Source organism: Pongo pygmaeus, chromosome 10, assembly GCF_028885625.2.
Source record: "Pongo pygmaeus isolate AG05252 chromosome 10, NHGRI_mPonPyg2-v2.0_pri, whole genome shotgun sequence".
NCBI classification, from domain to species: domain Eukaryota; kingdom Metazoa; phylum Chordata; class Mammalia; order Primates; family Hominidae; genus Pongo; species Pongo pygmaeus.
In genome coordinates this window covers 68,212,992-68,230,255 of record NC_072383.2, presented here as the reverse complement: position 1 = coordinate 68,230,255, position 17,264 = coordinate 68,212,992, and the positions used below count along the sequence as shown (strand labels likewise).

Sequence of the window (17,264 nt, the reverse complement as noted above, 5' to 3'; positions counted from 1 at the left end):
ATTCCCACCTTATGGCTTACCTTCATTTGCACATTACTTCTTAAAGATAAATTTAAAGGTCTATCAAGAAATTTCTCATAAATTTTTCACAGAAGTACTTTGGTTGGGTTCCAAGAGTATTCAGAATGTTTTATTTCTAATGCTGCCACAACCCATTTAAAAAATAGTTTTCTCTGATTAATACTGTCTACATTTTTAACCTACAAGTGAAACGGTTCACTATATTTCCATTAAATTACTTGTTGGAAGCTGAAAAAGACATTTGAGTCACACCATTCAGTTTGATATCTGCAAAACTTCAGTTTGTTTCCTCTATTTTTCATGTTGAAGAAATAATTTCGCAATTTCAAATCAAAGCCAACACTGCAGTGAGGAGAGCTTTTCTACTTTATTACAAAGAGAAGAAGCCTTTATGTGGTCAGAAAATACAAGATTGATCTTTTTTTCTCTTCCTATGAAACGCTGCTGTTCAAACAGCCAGAGTGAATTGTCTCAGTTCACTTCTTTTAAGTCCCATCACATTCACTTGGGTATGGATGTCCTTGGCTGCTGAAAATCTGGCCCTTTTAGTGCACAGGGCGACAAAGTCCCCTGACCAGCAGTTCCAGAATGTCCCATTTTCATATATTGCATCCATGCACACCTCCTAAAAATGAGGTACAGCAGGGCAAACATTTTCCAAAATAGATGTCATATATATAATATATACACATTCGTACATACATACCTTTATTCATGTGATGTCCAAAAATTTAAAAAAAATGTACACATTTATTACAAAATCGTAACAAAGACTGGACAGTGTTTTGCTCATTCTGGAAAGATGAAGCTCAGTAATAACACAACCCTGGAAAACCATCCAGAGATTGTGGCAATATCTTTCTTCTAAACAGTCAGATATTCTTGCATTAAGCTTGGCGAAACTGCCTTTCAAAAACAGAAGGGGAAGTAAAATGAAGGAAGCAGACCTTGCTCATCTTTCCAAATGAAATACGAGAAGGATCTTCACATAAAAATGCACAAACATTTGTTATTTTATTACCAATAGTGCTACAATGAACAATGCAAAATTTGTGGTCTAATTTTCTTGAGTCTTTTGTGGGTTTTCTTTTTTACATTTTAGAAACTATGGTAAACTTCTGTCAGTGTATTTGCTTGTCTTTACAGACTCAAGTCTGTCTGCTGGCAAAAAAGGAAATAAATGAAAAAATTCAGACCCTGCTCAAACTAGAGAAAAACAAATTACAAATTTAGTTGTTGGGTAGCACATAATTAGTAAGGCAGGACCTCAAATGGTGACCTTTTGCGTAAGCCAATTGCCAGATCCTCAAGGAATTAAAACCAGGGTGCCTGAGCCACATCAGTTCTGCAGTTATGTTGAGTATTGTGCTGAGACAGCCATACCCCAAGAAAAGGGAAGTCTTTTTTTTTTTTTTTTTTTTTTTAGAAGGCTTGCTGAGCAGGGTTGTAGTTGAAGGTGGATGGCAGGTGAGGCCGTTCTTCTAATTTGTCATATTCCAGATGGAACTCCTATAAAAACAAATTCAAGAATTTAGATATCTTCCCCTTTTCATTTTACATTACTGTCAAAATACATTTTACTAAAAAATAAATAAAATACCCAATATATATGAATCAACATCAACACAGATATACCGTTTTTCCTCTACATAAAATACAGCTTGAAAAAAAATAATGTGCTGTAGTTTCTAACCGATGAGTACAAAAATACAGACAGGCTTTCTGTGTGTAAGTCAAGAGACTACTAATGGACCATTTGACACTGAAATGTTGTGTATTGTTTTTAACTTAAAAAAGGGGGCAGTTACTATATCTCTGAATCACTGGAAATTACAGGATATTTAAAATATAGCCCCATTCAACGAAGTATACAAACCTAAAGATTTATTTTGTCCATGAAAAAGTTTAGAAATAATTTTCCAATTTGTCTTTATTACATTTATATTAAAAAATAAGCAGGGCCGGGCACAGTGGCTCACATCTATAATCCCACCACTTTGGAAGGCTGAGGCAGGCAGATCACGAGGTCAGGAGATCAAGACCATCTTCACCAATCAACATGGTGAAACCCTGTCTGTACTAAAAATACAAAAATTAGCTGGGCGTAGTGGTGCATGCCTGTAGTCCCAGCTACTCGGGAGGCTGAGGCAGGAGAATCGCTTGCACCCGGCAGGCGGAGGTTGCAGTGAGCCGAGATTGCACCACTGCACTCCAGCCCAGGTGACAGAGCAAGACTCCGTCTCAAAAAAAAAAAAGCAAAACACATAAAATTATTCTAACCTCATTAAAATCTGGGGAAAACAATGAACTTAAAACTCACACATCACCAGACCTGCATTTCACAAACCCAAAACCCTGACTCAAATATAAATCAACTGCCACTGAAAACTAGACAATGGTTCTGCTGTAGGAACATTTGAAAACTAGATAGCAGCTCATTTTAATCAAACTTTCAAAATACTATATTAACTTCATGAGTTTTAAAATTTAAGAATGGTGAAATAATTTCTTCATGATACTTCCCACCCAAGATCAAGAATAGAGATGCAGAATAGCTATGTATATTAGAAAAAAATGCAAACAACAAAAAATACCTCTGCAACCCCAATAAGCAAGAGGCTCTAAAAGCCTCTTACCAATTCTACCATCTGAATTAGCACAAATTACTGCATAATCCAACTTAAAGAATTATGAAGCTTAATATGTATTATGTATTAAAGATTAAGCCAACAAGTGACATTAGCTACCATGGGTTAACATATTTTACCTTATCTGTCTGGTTTCAAACTGATTCCATGATGAGTATTTCAATTATTAAATTAAAATGAAAACCTAGACTATAATGATCAAATTTTAAGATGGAACACCAAGTATTTAAAATTTAAAGATACTACATTTAAATAAATTTAAAGATATTACAGACCTAACAGCAGAATTTATTGAAAGCCTAATATGTGCTAAAATTAGAGACACAGCTAATTTTATTCTAATCTTTATAATTCTGTAAAGCGGATATCATTATTTTCATTTTGTACCTGAAGAAAATGAGACTTACAAGTAAACTTGGCCAAGTCATACAGTAAGTGGCACACCTAGCATTAGGATCCAGACCCATGTGACAAAAAGCCTCCATGTGACAAAAAGCCTGTGTCTTTTGTAGTGTAACACATCATTTTTAATATTTTTAATCTAAGATCCAAAACAGATTCATTTACTTCATTACATGGCAATCCAGAAATGCTGAAAAAATTCAGTCCCGTTCTCTCTTGGTATAAGGTGAAGAAAAAGGAAAAAAAAAAAAAAAAAAAATCAGTCCCCTGACAGTTTATAAAGAAGGTACACCATGGTGACTTCAGCCTGAAAAGGTTGCCTTCATGTGACTGGTACAGTAATTAAGACACAGAGGTTATTTGCTTCAGTAAAAATTAGCAAACACCAGAATCACCACCACAACCACGACATCCTGCCCTAATGCACTGTGTAGCACTACTTTCCCTCTCCCAGCCCTAGCTAGGAATTAAAATAATTTTATTGCTTGGTTCAAGCTATCTGAATTCGTGAAGAAAATTTGTATCATTCTTCTGAAATTAAGATTGGCATTTTTGTTTTCAAAATGTGTAGTTACAGGGAAAAAAAATTGTAACTTCTACAAAGTGGTAAGTTATACTGAATAAGTTAACTAAAATTTTTCACGTTGATGAACTGCAATGTATGACTAGGAATTCAAACTAGATTAACTTTATCAATGTACATTTTCCCCTAGAAAAATATAGTTTAAACCTAAGCAGCATAAATAATTTTGATATAGAGATTTAGAAATTTTGATAGAGATCAGAGATTTAGAAATTACATAGGTAAAATTTTGCCTTCCACATTTTAAAATCTTGTTTTCCACGTACTTTTATTCTTCTTAAAATACATAAAAGTTACTTTGATTACTGGTAACACCATTTACATGTTTATGTTATATATACACACACATACTACACACATGCACATCCTCATACATTCTGTAGGAGCAAGTGTCTATCTACTTTGTTTGTATACTACTACCTACAACTTGGAATAGTGCCAAGCCCGTAATGGATGTGTAATTAACATATGATGAATAAACACAAGCTTTCTTCCTTTGTTTTAGGAACAAAACATTTAATTTTTCTAATATTATCAAATGATATATTAGAGGGTCTATGTATATATTTGCTTTTAGTGGAAAAAAAAAGGATTTCTAGATTATAATATAATGATTGCAAAGGCTAGAAAGAGTTCCAAATACTTTTTAGACTTTTTCATACCTTAATTCTTCTATTAATAAAATTAGGCTATGTATTCTCCAAAGGTTACTTGTTCAATTCAAGCAAAACTGAATGCAATGGATTCATATAGTCAAACAATATTACAAAAACATTGATCACTGATCTAGTTATGTAGAGAAACATACACTGCAGAAGTGTTTTCTCAAATTCTCATGAAATGTCAGCTTTCTCTTACCTACATGTTGAGTATCTCTTATCGGAGATTTTGCTTATTCTGGGAACAGAAGTGTTTGGAATTTTGGAATATTTATACATATAAAATGAGGTATCTTGGGGATGGGACCCAAGTCTAACCATGAAATTCATTTATGTTTTATATATACCTTATTCACATACCCTGAGGGTAATTTTATACACTGTTACTAATATTTTGTGCAGAAAATAAGGTTTGTTTACACTGTACACGGAACCATCAGAAAGCAAAGGTGTCAGGTATGGAATTTTCCATTTGTGACACCATGTTGGCATTCAGAAGTTGCAGATTTTGGAGTATTCAGGTTTTAGATTTTTGAATCAGAATGCTCAACCTGTATAATAAATCCATATTAACTTAAATTTTAAGAAGTAGCAAACTATCTTAAATACAGTTATTAGAAATAATCTTTGAAGAAAAGTACATATTACTAAAGTGTAAGGATGTACTAATATGTAACTGTGAAATTAATGAAAAATCACATTTATATCAGACTGACATAAAAAATCTCAACTGTTAGAAATCCTGATAGATCCACGAGGTCAAATTAGGCCGAAAGAATTCTTAAATTTTAAGTCTTTGAGAAAGCTACTGATCATAAGGCAGCCTCTATCACCTAAAAATTAACTGTGGAAGAAATTATTTAAAAAATTTAATGCATGAAGATTATATATACTATCTGAATTGCTGCAAATTTAAAATTAGTAAAATATGAGTAATTCTAGCAAAACGACACAGGAGAACATGGCCTGCTAAAAAGTTAATGAGTATCTAAAAGGAAAGAATAAGCAAAATAAAATGTTAAATAAGAAAAAAAAATAGAGATAGGATCTGGCTCTGTCACCTAGGCTGGAGTATAGTGATGCAATCACACAGCTCACTGCAACCTTGAACTCCTGGGCTCAAGCAATCCTCCTACCTCAGCCTCCCAAGTAGCTAGGACTGCAGGAGCACACCACCACACCTGGCTATGTTTCTCTCTCTCTCTCTTTCTATAGAGACAGAGTCTTGCTATGTTGCCCAGGTTGATCTTGAACTCCCGGCTTCAAGTGATCGTCTTGCCTCATTCTCCCAAAGTGCTAGGATTATAGGCATGAGCCACCATGCCCACCCAATGTCAACATTTTAATGTATATATTATTGATTTACAGGAAATTCTGTAAATAAATAATGGATTGGATTCTAGAACTCAGGGTCACAAAATTTTTAAAGGATAAGAAATACTTTTGGTTTAGATTATCTAATCCCTTATTTAATATTACAATTATCTGAAAATAGTAAGTGATTTGGGGGAAAATGCTCATACAAAATATTATGAATGGACATAAAATATTATGAATGGACTCCAGGATTATGGTGTAGACTAGTTCAGTACCTTTCAAGAACACCATAATATCAGCTATTATTTAAAATATTAATTCATACTGTAGGCTTCTTACAGTGAATTGAGATTATTTAATATACATTCTTTAACTGTGAATAGTAAGGCACACCCACTTTACAGATGGGGACTCAAGTTAACTTGGGACATGACATATTAATGGATTTTCTATAATTTGATGAAGGCTGTTAATAAATATACTCATGAACAGGTCCCAGATTTCTTAATTACTAATCAATATTCTGGGAAAGCACTGAACACATCCTTTAAAAAATTTTTTGAAAAATTTATTCCGTGAATATACTACAACTTCAAAATTTTAAGTGAATGAATTTGTATTTTAATATAACCAAGAATGAGCTGCTCATTAATATCTTATTAATACCAACAATTCTGCCGGTTTTCATTACTATGAAAATAATTTTAAAGCGTGTCAGTGCAAGGTACCAACAAACTATTACCTTGAGATTTCTGAGGGAGTAACTTAATGATATTATTTCTCACATTTTTCACATCACAGTTAAAAAATTTAAAGATAAAGACAAAAGCTTAACTGTACATGAGATAGATAAAACTGAGCTAAATTATGTTTTATATATAATATATATAAAATATGTAAATCCATATTTAAATAGATACAATTTTCTTTAAAATGACATTTACCTGATTGAGGTATTGCTTTTGCTGGAAATTAAAGGAGTCCTACATTAATGTTAACATTGTTTTCTAAATATTTAACTTCATGAGGAGAACTTAATTCTGGAAAGCTGATTTTCTCACAAGTTGATTTCTTCATACATGTATCTAACTAAAATTTAACTAAAATTATGTAGCTGTTTACTGAAAATATCCACCCCTTTTTACATATGTAAGTTAGGAATAATTTACAATAATATTGAGCAAAAATGTTCAAATTGAATGGAGAAAACTTCAGTTCTTTCCTAATAAAATTTTTTTCTTCTTCCAAAGATGTTTTTGACTCCTGTAGCATCACCTAATCCACAGGTTCTTTAAACATAGTTCTGGACCAAGACCAGCATGTCATCACTGCCGTCACTTAGGAGCTTGTTAGAAATGCAATTCTCAGGCCCCACCCACAGACTCACTAAATCATAAACGATGGAGGTATGGTCCAGAAATTTGTGTTTTAACAAGTTTTCCAGGTAATTCTGATACAAGAATTGAGAACCAATGACCTAACCTAATTAACAATCAGCTCTAATTTTTTCATCCTTGCAAAAACAGTAGCTATAGTAACGATGATAAAAACAATAGCAGTAAACTAGTACAACTACCACCATGTATCAAATACCCAACATGTGCCAAGCACTGTACTCAGCATGTGTGTGTGTATATAAACATATATGAAATCTCATTTAATCTTCATAAAAACTTAGAGGAAAATCTCACCTCAATTTTACAAAAGAGGAAACAGGCATGAAAAAGAAAATTGTAGAAGGTCAAAGCATAAATAACAGCAACAGGAGTTAAATTCAAATTCACGATACAAAGGCTATAGCTTTCTACTATATACTACATATCTTAAAAAGCAGGTAACATATACAATAGCTCAAGCACTATTTTTAATTAATGTGATTATTTAACTAGAAGGTTAACTCATAAATATGCCTTCTGAAAACACAATAGTCACATAAATTGGAACTGTTAAAATAAATCAAATACAAAATACAGTATGTGGACTTGGTCTGAGAGGTAAAGACATTTACCACTGAGAAACATCTAAAAAAAAAAAAAAAGATTTAATTTCTTATGTGGATCTTATTTGGTGTTGTCTGTTAGGGGACATCTGTTTTTGTTTTTTTTTTCGAGACGGAGTCTCGCTCTGTCGCCCAGGCTGGAGTGCAGTGGCGCGATCTCGGCTCACTGCAAGCTCTGCCTCCCAGGTTCACGCCATTCTCCTGCCTCAGCCTCCCGAGTAGCTGGGACTACAGGAACCCTCCACCACGCCCAGCTAATTTTTTTTTTTTATTTTCAGTAGAAACGGGGTTTCTCTGTTAGCCAGGATGGTCTTGATCTCCTGACCTCATGATCCACCCGCCTCAGCCTCCCAAAGTGCTGGGATTACAGGTGTGAGCCACAGCGCCCAGCCTTTTTTTGAGTTGTATACGAAATTTTGGGATGTAAAAATTTTTGTGATAAATATCTGGTAGGCATTTTACATTGTCTTCTTAAAATGTTTTACCTTTTTAAATAATCATGTTAGTAAAGCAGATTCAAAACTACAAACAAACAAAAAAACAAACTGACAACTAAAAAATTGTCCAAAGAACTGTCAGAAACATTTTTCTACTGTTTAAATTTATTTAAAACAAACAAATTTAACTCTTTAATTTATAATCCTAGAATCATTGATGGAAAATATATCAGAAAAATCATGGAGTTGTGAAATCAGATAATGTGGGTTATATTCTCTACTACGCAGACTAAATAAACACAAGGTACTAAACACAAGTATGAAATATGCATTGACACTGATGAAAATTTTGCACATGGGACAGTTAGAAAGGCGTTTAAGTGAGGAAAAGTTGCAAAACCAAAATAAAATAATCAACATTTCTCCATAGCCGATTTCTCCCCAATATTTAGCAAAATAGTCACAGAAATAGTCATGGTTAATGCCTGTAATTTTCTTTCTTAAAATTACTTGCAAATAAACATTCAGATGTATTTCCTGCAACTAGTCCAAGTGTAAAAAGCCTGTTTATATACTGCTTTTAGAAAAATCTCATCCTTGCTTAAAGTTACAAAAATATAAAAATATATGACTGGGGTTGCAAGAGAGTATCTTTATTTTACAAAGCAGTAGACACAAAAAATATTTCAAATGTTACCAAGGCTTATGCAAAATTACAAAATCTCTTACCAAATTCAGTAACGTAACTATCAGTGAAACCAATTGTTTGGGACACTCTTCTAAGAGTGTCAAGCCAAGGAGATGGAACGAAAGAGTTGGCAAATATGTGGCACATTACTGGAATTGGATGTATTGGTACTTATAAACAGATAAAAGAGGACACTTCTTTTTTCAAGTTTAGATGTATACATTTGCACATGGAAAAAAATATACCTTAGCTACTTTCCTCCAGTTAAGACAGTCAAAGAAGTAATATGTTCCCCTCTCATAGGTATTGGTTTTCATTGTTGGCTCCATGCCTGGTGCCCTGGTAATCCATACTCGTTCTTCTTTGTGGTATCTCCAATCACGGTTAAAACTTCAATTTTTAAAAGAAAAGATAATTAACTTTTTCCTGTGGCTTACATCAAACATGTTCTACATTTTGTAAAGCTTTCCTCAGGAAAAAAAAAAAAAAAAATTACACATAAAATAAATATGAATGCTTCCTACTCATTTATTGTAAGTTATTAAATACAACCGTATTGAAATAAATATAGAAAAATTATTTCTTAATTTGTCCAGAAGGCACACTAATTAGTACACACACTTTTATTTAACTAAAGAAACTTTTTATACAAACAAGGATTTAAAAAGTTTTATAAGCAATGTGATAAAAACATAGGCAGACCAAATAAAGACACAATGTGTTACAAAAACTTCACTTCTCTCTTGCTCTTCTTAACACTCAAAAGAAATTGAGGTATCTCCAACTATTTGCATTATTTGATAAGGAACTAAATACAAAGTGTATTTGAATTAATTATGTAAATTCCACATAATTTTTTAAGTATCTTGAAAATGGAGCATTTTGAAAAATTATACTGAATATATTTATTTTTTATTCAAATTTCAGATTCTAAATTCTCAAAAGCTAAGAGAAAATCCATTACAATTCATAAAAGAATCGATGAGAATTTACACTACTTGTAAACTGAGGAAGTAACATCCAGAGGAGGTAATGTCCCACAAAAGAAACCTCTATGTAAAGAAATGCTTTCCTACCAACGTCATGAGGTAGTTTTTAAGACATAAATAAAATACGAAAACAGAACTGCCAGTGATAGATGAATGAGTGTCTGAATGTATTTATTTACTTATGAACAATTAAAAGGAACAACAGGTAATAATCTCTATTCTCACAAAAATGAAGGGAAAACATAAGGGAAAATCCTCTCAAGTTGTGAAATGAAACGGAACAATTCATTATCAACATAGTGAATTTTATACTTTAAACTATTTGATTCAAAGCCATTTATAGAAATGTTATTAGAAATGTTATGAAATACTTAAATTTGTGAAAAGGTCTCCCAATCATAAGGTCATAAATAATTACTAATAATTTACTCTATAGTAAACATGATAAATATAATTGTCTATTGATAACAAAATGTGTTGCCAACTGTACATTTGAGTAACGACAGAAAACTTAATTTTAGAGCATCAGGTAAATACAGAACTGCTCAGGGAAAAAAAAATCAATGAACCAATTTCTTTACATTAATATTTGTTTAAATTGGCCAATAGACTGCTGATAATGAAAATGTGGACTTTAATCAGCACTTCAAAACATACAACAAACATGCACAGTGCCTTGCTTATAAGTAATAATGTTTATGAAATGATGAAATTCAGTATCTAATTATTTATACATATGGTTCCACAAGGAATAAAAACCACAGTCATGAATATCATATAATTCACATATTTACAAAAATTAGATTCACCAAATCCATGAGTTATGTCAATTCTGTCTTCTTACAAATCTGGCATTTATTAATTATTTTTAGAGACAGGGTCTTGCACTGTCAGCCACACTAGAGTGCAATGGCACAATCATAGCTCACTGAAACCTCAAACTCCTGGGCTCAAGCGATCCTCCTGCTGTAGCCTCCCAAGTAGCTAGGACTATATAGATTTGTGCCACCACACCTAGCTAATATTTTTCTTTATTTTTTGTAGAAATATAGTTTGCTATGTTGCCCAGGCTGTCCCTAACTTCTGGCCTCAAGTGATCTGTCCACCTCAGCCTCCCAAAGTGCTGGGATTACAAATGTGAACCACTGCACCCAGCTTCAGCATTAAGTTTGAAATTCTTTTTATGTATATAGATTATGAAGCCATGGTTAAGATACGGTTTTAATCTAAATTAAATTCACTTGGATAATGTAAAAATAAATTTCTTGATGGAGAAATAGTTCCATTTAAAGATAGCCATCATCACTTAAAGAAAGATGTTTTCAGCATAGTCAAGATCCACTATAATACAAAAGTGATTAAAATACTTTGAACATACAGCTCCACTGCAGCTAAAAGTTGTAATACGTCTCCTCCGTTCATGTAATAGAGATAGAAAAGAAGGTCTTCACCATATCGGCCAAGTTTTATTGCAGCCAGCTGAAAAAGAAAAATAACTTATTCTGAAATATAAAACAAATCTGCAAATCCTAATATATAGTTGCTACTACTAAAGTAAAAATGGAGAGAGAAACAGAAACTCCCCACTTTGTAGTAGATAACTGTTATTACATGATTACACAGATAGGTAGTTACGATTCTAAAAGGGAATTTCCTCATTTAAATGACTGAAGTCATTTAAACAATTATTTCTGATACATCTATTTGATATGCTGATTGGAAGAAAAGCTCAATAAAAACTTCCAAGCAAGATCCACTAAAAGGATTTAATACCCAATGGGGAAACGATCCTAACAATAGCACTGTGCTCAGAGATCTAGAACTTGTATTCAAGTCCTGGTTTTATTACTCATTAATATGACCGTGTCCTAGTTATTTAACATGTTTTAGCTTTACTTGTCAAATGTGGACAATGACACCTATGAGGGTTACTAAGAAAGTAAATAAAATGAGTGAAGGTAAATGAAAGCACCTTGTAGAGTGCCAAATATACAGATGGCTTATAAAAAATGTTAAACTGAATCTATATCTGACAATGATTCACAAGTCAGTTGTATGTTTTCAGCAAATCACAGATGATGAATACAAAAATCATAAAGAAATGGCTTTTTAGTTTGTTTAAATAGATGCCTGAAAGATGACTGCTTTACATTTCTCTCCCCAAGGTAGAAACATAACTGCCTACCAAAATGTAAAACATAGGTTCAACAGTCTCAAATTTTCACATTTAAATAAACCTTAAAAGTGTCCCAAAACAACATTTTTATCTCGTCATTTGATCCTATATCGAAATACTTATTTGGTTATTACACATTCTCTGAATGTAATTTTTCTCTCCATTCATGTTATCCCTATTCAGGCGGCAGCCCCAATGTGACAAATTCTCCTAAATTAGTATTTCGCAAATTGGCAATAAGAGAAGGTTCTGGAACACTTCAGTAATTGGAGCAAAAAAGCTCTATAGTGGAGGTGGGAGCAAATCACACGATCTGCAAATAGAAAATAGGAGACCTCTCCATCTCGTACTTCTTGCCTTCCTTCTACTCAAGTATTAGAAGACACTGAGAAAGGTATCCCTTTACTTGCCTGTCCACAACATCAACATCCACTTGACCACAGAACTGTAAGGCACACTCAGAATGCTGTTGTATATATACACATACACATAGATATTTATACACAAATATATATAAAAAAAATATTTTTTCACTAAATTGTAGTTTCCCAAGGCTAAAATTTAGATATCATTGTGAATATTTTTTGGTAATAGAAACAAATTCTCAGTTCTTCTAAAGCAAAAAGTGCCACCATTTTCTTTCTTAGATTGAAAAAAGAGAGATTAAGCTGTAATCTGTTGTTAATAATTACTTTAGAATTAGAATTTTAGGTGATTTAAAAAATGGAAATGAAAAAATACAGAGAAAAGTCAAAGGTCATAAATAGTTTTTAAAGATACAGACCATCTCATTAAAAACACTGTATCTGTAATACTTGTAAAGAAAATCTTTTTACTGGTAAGGTCATAAAATAAGATTATCAGAAGGAAATTTATCAAATGTTCCAATCTAGTTTATTCCCATCAACTGCGGTTATGGTTGTAACCTGTTGTTAAATATAAGAATTTTTATTTTTTACCAGTCCTAACATTTAGCACTTAACAAGTTAACATGGACATATGAAAGCATATCCCTGAGACCATTACTAATTATTTCAAAAATAATATGCTGCCTGAACTGAAAAACATGTGAAAAATAGATAAATTCATGCTGACTGAGTAGAATAATAAACTACACTCACCTTATCCCTAATGTGAATGTTCGTTAAGTACTCAGATGGAACATGGAAGTCTGGATAATAAAATGAAAAAAGCCTTATTAACTGATTCTCAGTTGTAAATTTCTTTTTAAAAGGTCTAAACACAAATAGATTCTCCTACCTATGTCTTGAGGTCGACAAGGTGAAGATGCCCAGGGTGACGCAAATTTGGGGTAGAGATTTCTGAATAAGGAGAAAAGAAAACATTTTGAAAACCAGAAAAACAGATTTCTAATTTTATTTCAGGAAAAACAAAGACTCCAAATGTAAAATGACCACCTTTACTTCTAATTCCCTTACTTGGGTTTACTGGCTTATACAGAAGCAAATGAAGATTGTGTGTGTGTGTGTGTGTCTGTAAAATATGATAGGACTCCTCCCCTCAGTATTCTTGCAATACAGTATAAATAACACAACATATCACAATATACAAAACATATGATTAAAAATTTTCTACTTTTACTTGATTTCAACTCAAGATGCTTTAAATTCTTCAATACCATGCTCCCAATTTAAATTAAATTTTAAATAAATTTTAAATAAGTTTCCCATTTATTTATGTGGCAAGAAGAAAACTGAGTAACTATTTGCAAAATTTTAAATTCATCAAATATTTACTGAGTGCCTATTATATGCCTGGCACTGTTCTAGGAGCTTACGACCCATCAGTGAACAAAACAAGATCACTGACAACATGAAACTTACTTTCTGGTTGAGGATGGTGGATTGCAGGGAGGCAGACAAAATCAATTAACAGAATAAATAAATAAACAATGGCCCATGTTAGAGGGGAACTGGGAGGGGAGACTGGATGCATAATTATTAAGTAGGGTGGTCAGTTAGGTTTCATTAAGGTGGTCAGATCTGAATATTTGAAGGCTACAAGGGACATAGTCATATTAATTATCTGGCAGAAGACTCTTCTAGTCTGAGGGAACTGCTAGAGCAACTAAGGCAGGGACATGACTGACACGTCTGAGATATAACAAGGTGGCCAGTGAAGCTGGAATACAGTGAACAAAGGGAAAAGCTGTTGAGGTGGGGTTAGGGGACAAACAATAATTATGTAAGACCTTGTAGGCCTGTAAAGATTTGGGGTTTCTGGTCAGGCTCGGTGGTTCACACCTGTAATTCCAACACTTTGGAAGGCCAAGGTGGGCAGACCACTTGAAGTGAGGAGTTCGAGACCAACCTGGCCAACATGGTGAAATCCCGTCTCTACTAAAAATACAAAAATTAGCTGGGCATGGTGGCACATGCCTGCAATCCCAGCTACTCAGGAGAATCGCTTGGACCTGGGAGGCGGAGGTTGTAATGACCCGAGATTGCATCACTGCACTCCAGCCTGGGCAACAAGGGCAAGACTCTGTCTCAAAAAAAAAAAAAAAAAAAAAAAAAAAAAAGATTTGGGGGTTTTTAATCATAATGAAACCACAAACATTTACTGGGTGTTGAGCAGAGGAGTAATTTATTAAAAAAGGATTGTCTTGGCTGTTATATGAAGAGATTGTATGGGAAGGGGTATAAGGACAATCAGGGACCCCCAGTGACTGGCTAATGGAGTATTCAGGCAAGAGAGAATGATTCAAACAAGGGTGGTAGCAGTTAAAAGTAGTGAGCTTTGGTTAGATTCTGTATATATTTTGGGAAAAGCCTGATTAAGAGGAGTTAAGAATAATGTCAAGTTTCTGGAAGTACAGAGTTACCACTAACTGAGATTGGAAAGGCTGTAGACAGAATAAGTTAGGGGGTGATCATTCAAGAAATATTTAATTGGCAATTGAATGTAGAAATCTCAAACTCAGAAGTGTGGAATGGAAACATATGTTTGGGATTCCTCAATATATATGGTATTTAAAACAATAAGACTAGAAAAGATCATCAAGGATGTAAATGCAGAGAAGAGGAATGACACAGAGGTCAAGAAGAAAAGGAGGAGGTACCAGCAAAGGAAACTGAAAAAGACCAACCAGTGAAGATGAGGTAAAAATGGTGCTCTCAAATTCAAGTACAAGAATATGTATCAAGGAGCAAGAGTTCCTCCAAGTGACCACTGAATTTAATAACATGAAGGTCATTTGGTGACCTTTATAAAAGCAGCTTTAGTGAAGTGGCAGGGACAAAATCCTGACTGAAATGGACTTACCAGAGAATGGGAGAAGAGCAAGTTGGAGAAATGAAGATGACTCTTTGAAAAGTTTCGCTTCAAAGGGAAATAAAGAAATGGGAAAGTAACTTACAGAGGAGGTTAGATCAAAGGAAGATTTTCTTCTAAAATGAGAGAAGTAAAAATGTATTTCTATGTTGATGAAAATGACCCAACAAAGTGTGAAAATCTGTTGTAAGTAGAACGCATGGGTCAATTATGGTAATAGGGTGGAAAACAAGAATAACGTAGGTGTAGGTGGCTGTAGGTAGTCAGATTTGTTGGCTAGACTGTGCTAAATGTGCTCTTCTAATTGCTTCCATCTTTCTTAGTACAGTAAAAGTGAAAAGCAAGATCATCATTTGATAGTAAGAATAAGGAGAAAAGGTATTAGGGGCATGCAGAAGTGTACGATAGTTGCATAAGAGAGCAAAAGAGTAAATGGACTAAGCATGCAAGGTATAATTATCAATGGTAGAATTAAGAGCCTACTTTTGAGGCTCCTGGGCATGAAAATAAAGGAAGACCAGGCAGTGATATCATGTGTTTTTCTCTAGCAGAGCTCAGTAGCACAGGTCAGGAATGAAATAGGCAGAAAGAATCGGTACTGTAGCTTTGGCCATGCAAGTATAACAACATGAGAAAATGGCAAAGTAGTCATGGGATATGTAAATAAACAATTATGACTGACCACAGAATTTCATGGGTAAGAAGGGAGTTGATCACAGGGGAAGAGAGACGGGGATCTGGAAGAACAGTTAAAATACCGAAGAATCAATAGATTGAAGGTCCCAATGGAGTGAAATGATTACAGGAATCACAGAAGAGAAATAGAAAATAGAAAGTGGAAGTTGGAAAGCATGCGAGCTCAGATTTTAAAATTGAGAGACTGCAGTTACTAACAATGACTAGGTCAAAGGGATAACTAAAGGAATGGCTGAAGTATACTACAGGACAAAAATTCCTGGAGGATAGAAATTCAAGGAGCTGAGATTTCAGGATGCTGGAAGGTGTGTGTGTATAAATATATACACACACACACACACATATATACATACACACACACACACATATATACATGCACGTGCACACATACACACACACACATAAAATGCCAAATTATAAAAGGAATACTGCAGAGTGACAGTGATCTAAGAGCTAACATGAATGGGAATGACCCAGAGAATCAGCAGATTACAATGAGTAGCAGTAGGTGAGATAATTTGATGACATGATATTAAAAACTGGAAGTCTGAAGAGGTATTATATACAGACATGGAAAAACAGAAAAAACTTACTCAGGAGAGTTCAGATTGAGGCCTAATGTTGTTAAGTCACTTCCTAATGCAAGATGTACCATTCCTGGGTCTGTCTCTGCTGCCCTGATAAATGTTAACAGGCCAATCATTCCAAACTGGTCCGTCACCATCCCTTGAGGAATGTTAGTAACCCGACCTGGGTAGGAAAAACAGTTGCTTTTATTTTCAAGAAAAAGTTAAAAAAAAAAAAAAAAAGCATTCTATAATATCTTTGACATAGATTTCTAGAGTCCCACCATCAGGTAACACCTGGATCCCTTTTTTCTGCTGGTTATTATTTTGTGTTGTTGAACTTTTATCTCCAGGGAATTTGGGTCCATCTGTACTTGAAGTTGTCTTGCCAGATGTATTCAAATTCTAGCATGAAAAAAATTAAATGTGACATTAAAATTTGTTAAGTATACAAATTCAAGTTCACATATTAATACCTTGCTATTTATTCTTTATTACATTTAAATTGGTAGTAAATTATTACCTGTTTTTCAAGTTCTATAGAAAATTGTTTCCATCATTGTTCCATGGTATACAAATAAATCCTATATCATCCACATTTGAGTATTTAAAGAAAAAGAAATCAAGGGAAAATATCTTATTTATCTCAGATCTTCAGTCACAGAAAAAAAAAAATCTATCTCTTTCTCAGGTCTTTATGCTTTGGGATACACTTGAAGTTACACTCCTCAATGCTTTCATGTAAAAGAGAAACTAAATATAGTATATTACCTAAAATCACTAAAGCTA

At 33.6% G+C, this 17,264-nt stretch overlaps 1 protein-coding gene across 4 annotated transcripts in view; it reads right to left on the bottom strand.

The window, feature by feature from the left end:
- Window positions 1-369: 369 nt before the first annotated feature.
- The window catches only part of CNOT2 (CCR4-NOT transcription complex subunit 2), a 109,893-nt gene continuing 92,998 nt past the window's right edge, over window positions 370-17,264 (bottom strand). For all 4 annotated transcript variants that reach the window (XM_054445028.2, XM_063646500.1, XM_063646501.1 and 1 more), the window contains 7 exons: window positions 16,760-16,880; window positions 16,503-16,659; window positions 13,180-13,241; window positions 13,041-13,090; window positions 11,122-11,222; window positions 9,000-9,144; window positions 370-1,530 (listed from right to left, as the gene is read on the bottom strand). In XM_054445028.2, coding sequence (XP_054301003.1) covers window positions 1,444-1,530; window positions 9,000-9,144; window positions 11,122-11,222; window positions 13,041-13,090; window positions 13,180-13,241; window positions 16,503-16,659; window positions 16,760-16,880 — 723 coding nt within the window. In that variant the 3' untranslated portion in view covers window positions 370-1,443. The remainder of the gene's footprint in view (window positions 1,531-8,999; window positions 9,145-11,121; window positions 11,223-13,040; window positions 13,091-13,179; window positions 13,242-16,502; window positions 16,660-16,759; window positions 16,881-17,264) is intronic.